The 6866-nt window shown below is 37.5% G+C and overlaps 1 protein-coding gene across 5 annotated transcripts in view; it reads right to left on the bottom strand.

The window, feature by feature from the left end:
- Positions 1–1698: 1698 nt before the first annotated feature.
- cirbpb (cold inducible RNA binding protein b) overlaps positions 1699–6866 on the bottom strand; it is a 6202-nt gene continuing 1034 nt past the window's right edge. Inside the window, exons 2-8 of one of the 5 annotated variants that reach the window (XR_001630409.1) lie at positions 6712–6821; positions 6523–6629; positions 6226–6337; positions 4754–4967; positions 4591–4649; positions 2323–2409; positions 1699–1817 (exon numbers count right to left, since the gene is read on the bottom strand). Coding sequence is in view for 3 of the 5 variants with exons in the window: in XM_016442672.1 (XP_016298158.1) it covers positions 4228–4241; positions 4591–4649; positions 4754–4967; positions 6226–6337; positions 6523–6629; positions 6712–6811 (606 nt within the window). In the remaining 2 variants the exon portion in view is untranslated. Of the gene's footprint in view, positions 1818–1867; positions 2087–2322; positions 2410–2797; positions 4242–4577; positions 4657–4753; positions 4968–6225; positions 6338–6522; positions 6630–6711; positions 6822–6866 lie in introns of those variants that run through there. The other 4 variants (XR_001630408.1, XM_016442672.1, XM_016442673.1 and 1 more) reach the window with 4 other exon arrangements.

Raw genomic sequence — 6866 nt, 5'->3', positions numbered from 1 at the left:
CAATTTTCAAGTTCAACACTTTTTGTTCTGTTCAGTTGTGGATGCTGCTGATTCACTGAGACCGCCGCGACTCAGCAAAGAGACGTGTGTGTGTGTATTTTCCTTTGAAAAAGTTTCCCCAGAAATAACTCGCTATTTAATGCATTATTCTTGCTGTCTCAGTGGCCTTACACATGATTTTAAATTTATTTTTTCAAACTTTATGATTTAAATGGGGATGATTCATTGTACTGAGAATAACTTTAATCTTTGAAACTGAATACTGTTTCCGTGATGTTTTGATGTATTTTAAAGAGTTGGCAGTCAAAATTAAAACTGCTGGATGATAGATACTCTTCATTCTTTATGACAAACAAGATAATGTGAATTACAGAATGTACGTTTTTAAAATGTATAAATTGCGGTGTACAGCGTTTATTATGTGGGGGTAGAATCCTCAGCTCAGTACTCACTACTCATCATGAGTACTTTTAAATAGGCTACTCTTTTACTCTTACACTCTAAAAAATGCTGGGTTGTTTCAACCCAACTTTGGGTCAAATATGGACTAACCCCACTTGTTTGTGGAGGTTTTGCACAGGGAACTGTCATTTTCCAAAAAAAAGCCAAATGCAAACCACCTCACAGTGTACACTCACATCTCCCACTACCTTCCATGGATTCAGAGCATAATGAGGTCATCTACAACACCAGAAATGATAGATCAAGTCTCCAGGTCAGGAACATTTTTTCCAACCCCCAATGCCGAAACCCAAACTCCATCAGCAGTGTTTTGTCTGTTACCTGAAACCTGATTACACTAATTATTGTCTAGAACCTAAAATTTGTGTTTTACTTCATTTATGGCGGTTTTCCACTGGGTACAGTACCTGCTACTTTTTTTAGTACCACTTCGGTTGAGGTTCTAAGTGAACCGTAGTTACCAAAACGTGACGTGTAAACTCTGCTGATCACGGATTGGCCGGAGAGAATCGTTACTACCTGCGTCACTGAACTTGCGACACAAACACAAAAGAACCGCTGGATTTAAATCAGCACAGCCAGCGAAGGATCGAACACAACTGTTTTGAACGAGCGCACCTTTTTTTTTTTAACAACCAAAAAGTTTTCTGTTGCGGAAGAACAGACATTCCTCTCGTTGATAGCAGAGGAGCGGATCCAGCGAGAACTTGATGGGGCGATGCGGAATGAAAGTTGTTTTTTTTAGGAGTCGTGGTAGTAGAGGCGGCGCAACTATAACGACATGTGAATAATCCCGCTCACTCTAAAGCGGTACTGTACTGCAGTGGAAACGCAAACCGAGCCGAGTCGTACCACGCAGTGGAAAAGCGCCATTAGTTTAGTACCCAAGTCTATTTTAATTTTTCTATCAGCCAAAAAGTTCACTGAGGAAGCCAGAGAAGAGCACAAAGCAGGAGACAACACAGAAATTAAGTTTATTGAATAATCTATGTTGCTCATGTTTCAATGCTTAACTTTGTTATATCACAAGAAATAGCAATGGAAAATTACTAATCATCCAATGACATAAAACCTTGAAAAGACATTTTCCTTTCTCTTGTAAAGACAACATCCCTTAAAACCAATCAATAATTAGATTAAACTGCAATGGAAAAATAAAACGACTGATCAATGAATGAATCTGTTAAATGTTTAAATTGTCATGATTAAATGCCATAAACTATTCCAAAATTTTTTTTATATATATATAAAATAAGAAATAAAAAAACTTGTCACCCTTTCACTCAAGCCTTGAGCATTTCATTTGTGGCTTTTGTACAGTAGCTGGCCACCACTGCCACCTTGTGGTAAATGTACTGCACAGAAATGCACAAAAAAACCCCATGCCAATAAACGCTAAGTACTTAACAAAACGGGTGTAAAAAAACTTTATTGAATTGATTGGTCTTTCTCAAGCCTTTAAAGGTATCACCTTTCTACCGAATCACTGCTTTCAGCAAAACACAGCAATCAAATTTTAATCTAGTTGCAAGATTGATTTTTCATCTTCTGCAAGTGTCAACACTTTCTTAGCTTTCTTTTGGGAGAGATGGGCTCATCTGCAGAGCAGGGATTTCCATGAGCTCTGAAAAAGCAAAGCCAAGTAACAAAGTTCTTGTCAGGGAGAAAGAAAAAGAAAAAAAAAAAAAGGCACACGCATCTTAAAAGAAACTAGCCAATTAATACTAATCAAACAGAAATAAAGTCTCTAATACCACAAACATTGTTTGAAGAAATCAATCTTCAACAGAACACCAGACCATTACCCACATCAAAATAATAGTTATTGATTTATTTAGTTATTGACAAGCAAATGCATACCTCTAATCTTTGCCATGAAAGAGAATTCATTTCATCAAAGGTCAGCTTGCTCCTCTAATTTTCAAATGCAACAAGTCCAGTGTCAGTCTGAAAAATAAAAAGTTGTTTTACTATACAGAAGAGAAACAAATAAAACAAATCATGCATTTAAAAAAATCGTCCAAAAAGACACTACACAAACACTGACTAAACAAGTGCAAGAAATTGGTACAAAATTGTTTATAAACAAAAGGGCCAAACATTTTTAGTGAATCACTCAAGACTCTTCAAAAATTTCAGTTTTTGACATACGGACAAAAAATAATCTTTAAAATGGGCAAATAAAAATTAGCAGTCAGAACAGGGACTTAAAATCTCTCATTTCAATGGCCACATGAGGTACTTTCCACCAAACACCAGCGCACTAATTAATTAATAAATATATATATATATATAAAAAAGTGATCATGCAGCTTTTTTTTTTTTTTTTTTTAAAAACAGGGAACAGGAAGTGTTTCTTAGGTTGTGGATCAGGACTGAACAGATTCTGGAGATAGTCACTGGTCGAGGCAACATTCGAAGAAAACATGGACAATGAGAACGGTTGTAGAATGCGTACAGGAGAGCAAAAGGTTTTACCTCACATTACAGGCCTATCTCCACAATTGACCTAGTCAAGAGAGCAGCTTTCATCTCAGGATTCTTGAGTCGGAAGGCACAACACTTCATTCTCCAAGGACATTGATGATTTCCGTAATTGCTAGCAGAGAACTCTTGGATCCAATGAAGCATTACACAGAACCATTGCTTGCCATATCATCTTTGTTTGTTTGCTTATCTAATACTAAGTTGTATTTGCCTAATGAAAAATATTTAAGATCCCAAATGCTAAATCCCCAGCTAGCCACTCCAAGACATTCATCTGGTTTATATGGAGCTTTTTAAATATCGAATGCAAACGAAAGAGCATTTTCCAACCATTTTTTAATGGGCTTCATGAAGCCAGATTAATACAAAAAGAAAAAAGGGATTCTGAGGCGTTGATATACAGAACAGAGCACATTTCTTTCCAGGGAGGAACAGATTCTTGACATTTAAGAGGACAAGTTCAGTCCACAGTAGAGCATACTTTAAAAAGTAAATTTAGACTGCACAAAGAGTAAAGTACCCTGGGCCATCACTCCTAATGTGAGGTGGAATGACCCAATTCAGTGGTTTACTCTTTGGATAATGAATATTTACAAATCTTTAGCAATATCAAGGAGGTTTGCTGGAGTCAACTCCAATGCAACATGCCTGCCTTGCTTCACTAAAGGAATGCATCACAAAATGGAGGCGGCAAAGAGCCATAAAGAACACATCACAGCTTATCAAGCTTCTATTGGAGGATCAGATTAGAATATTTTCTTGTGGCGAAACTGCCGTTTTAAAATAGTTTAAATGCAAATGCCCACCTAAGCACTTTCAATGAGCCGATATTAAGAAATTGGTCCAAAAATCTTTGAGGAAATTGGTTTTAGAAGCTATCAGGCTGTGTTGGACAGGTTAATTTTCACGCATGGTTTCAGAGACAGTTTCTTAAACACATACTAAAAAAACAAAACAACAAAAAACAAAACAACAAAAGGGCAATTTCAAACCTCTGAGCATCTATAACACAATCGCAAGATAAAATGGCAGATACAGGTAGCCTCACAGAACTTGAAACTCTTACAGTAACTGAATGCTCATGGACATTAGGCAGCTCCTCAATGAGAGGAACATCCTGTGGATACTTGACACGGTAAAAAAAGGAGTCTGTCTTTAATAGAACATTTGAACCAGAACACAAAACGTAAAGAAAATAAAAATAAAAAAGTCTTCCAAGAGCGCATCTTTTTAAATACAGCCAGCGAAGCGATGATCTTGCAATCAGGATTTTTTTTTTTACTCGTGTGAAGCTGAGGACAAGAAGTAGGCAAAAGTGTAAAGGCACTGGAGCATTGTGAACATCCTTTCCAAACAGTGAACTGACACCAAGACATGATTCTTTTCGAACAAGGTCTTATTGACTATTCTGATCAAGTGCACAAAACCTACTTTAGTCGCCAATTTTGTAAAATGTTTTTTTGGACTGTGGTCAGCAATTCCAAGATAAAGGCAACCAAGTAGACTGAACTCAAGATTGAAAATGGCAGTTTTGTCTCTCTGCTTAGGTCTAGACATTATTCTAAAGACAAAACAAGTGGACTGAGATCTACTGTTGTAATGGTGTAGAAAAATGTGTAATTCTGAACAATCAATACATACCGTAGCTGTCATAGCTGTCTCTGTAGGATCCGCCAGAACGGTCATATCCCCCCTGACTCCTAAAACCAAAAGTAATATTTGCCATATTTAAAGTGTTCACGGTAACAATAACCATAAAATTATTCCTTGTGCACAATCTCTCCTTTTGTAAAAGATCCCTCACCTATTATCCCTGTATCCACCGCCGCTGCCACCAGAGTATCCACCACTCCTGTTGGAATATCCACCACCACCACCCCCGCTGTAGGATCGGTCACCTCCACCATAGCTTCTCTCTCCTCCACCATAGCCTCTATCGCCACCACCGTAGGATCGGTCACCTCCGCCATAGCCCCTATCGCCACCAAAGCTCCTGTCACCACCGTATCCTCCTCCACCTTAGGGAAGGAAGGAGAGAGAAAAAAAAAAGTTACGCACAGATGAAATGACAAACCCATGCAAGATATTCAAGATGCAACAACTCAGGTGGGCCACCAAATTGGTCATGGTAATTACAAGCCACCAAGACTACTTCAAATGCAGCCAACTACAGCCAAATGCGTTAAATTACATTTTATTAATCAAAAAGCATGTCAAATTAATTAATCATGAAACTTAATTTAACATCAATTTATTAAAAGTTTTAGTATTACATGTTTAGGGCCCTATGAAATGTTTTTTCCAACTTGTTTTATTGTAACCGAATTCTGTTTTAGTAAGTCTAATTATTTGAAAGCATAAAACAAGTTTCATTTATTCTTACAATAGCCTTATGATTCTTTGCTCAGAAATTCTGTGTTGTGTATTTACATTGTTTTAAGGCATAAAACATTAATTTAATCTATCTTTTAAGTAATGAAAATTAAACAAATTTAATTTTTTGGAAAATAAAGGTCATTTAATATTACAATTAAAACATTGAAGAAATATCGAATGCTTATTCCTTAAATAAGGTTTTAATTTTAGTAGTAGTAGCAGCAGCCTGTTACGTACAGTCTACACAACAATAGTAATATATTTCTGCCAATGCCCTCAAGTTAAACCAAACTTTTATTTTGACGGGTTGCCGTGAATACCTTTACATTTGTGTGTGTATGACATGTTAGTTTTACTCAAATGCAACAGTCAAATGCTCATGAAGTGACTCTCAGAGCAGTTCTGGAGATGTTGTTCATGTGTTTATGTCCTCATTAGTGAGACAGCAGACATTAATATCACCGCAAGCGTCACGAGCGTTTCAGTACGAGTAGTAAACAAAACCGCGGGTCTGCGCCATTCATTAACACCGAGACACGCAGAATTCATATTTCAATATGAATCGTTTTGCGGCTTAATATTTACAAATACTAGTGGGAGTGGGCTCACTTGTGTGCGCGCGCATCGGGCAGAACTCCGCTGTGCATGATGCAGAGAGCGCGACCATAACGTAGAGATCAAAATGACATGCCATCGTGTAAATAAGAAATAACATAAGGCTATTTAGTTTGCTTAATAAAAGAACAAGGTATATACCTGTTCTATAGGAAAGGCAACTTTAAATGATTTCTGTTGTGATCTGGCGCTATAAAGAAAATATAATTTTTTATATTTAGGGGGGCGGGCCACCCTATATAATGGCATGGGAAACACTGAACTGCATTCAACATTAACACCAACCTCTACCACCCCTGAAGAACCCCCTGCCACCTCCAGAACCGCCTCTGAAGCCACCGGACCGTCTACCAGATTTGCCAGCTTCATCAACACGAATCATGCGGCCATCAACAGACTGCAAAAAAGATGCATTTCATGGTTAAAAACTGATTTCAGGCCTCCACCCACTTTCTGCAGTTCACTATTAAATGAATGATTAGTACACATCTAGGCATCAAAATAGTCTGTTTTTCAGTCCTAGAAATAAACCTTAAAACATTTGGTTACAATTTTCTCCATCCTTAAATGCGTCAATCTTACCTTTCCATTCATTGCAGCCATGGCATCCTTTGCATCCTCTGGATTTTCAAATGTAACAAAGCCAAAGCCTCTGGAGCGGTCGGTCTCACGGTCCCTGATGACATCAACTAAGGCAAAAAGAACCACATAATCAAGAATAATGCTGTAAGAATTTAGACAAACCTAGTTTAAAAATTACTTAAGACAAACCTTTGGCAATTGATCCATATTTGGAGAATGCCTCCTCCAAGGACTGCTCTGTGGTATCATAGCTCAGACCACCAATGAAGAGCTTTCCCTCGTCAGACATGTTGAATCACCTGCAGGAAAATAATATTAAATTATATTGAGGAAAAAATTTTTTT

The sequence above is a fragment of the Sinocyclocheilus anshuiensis genome, unplaced genomic scaffold (genome assembly GCF_001515605.1).
Source record: "Sinocyclocheilus anshuiensis isolate Anshui unplaced genomic scaffold, SAMN03320099.WGS_v1.1 scaffold735, whole genome shotgun sequence".
In the NCBI taxonomy this organism is placed as follows: Eukaryota; Metazoa; Chordata; class Actinopteri; order Cypriniformes; family Cyprinidae; genus Sinocyclocheilus; species Sinocyclocheilus anshuiensis.
Note: the sequence above shows the minus strand (reverse complement) of the source record. Positions and strands in the feature narration are given on the sequence as shown.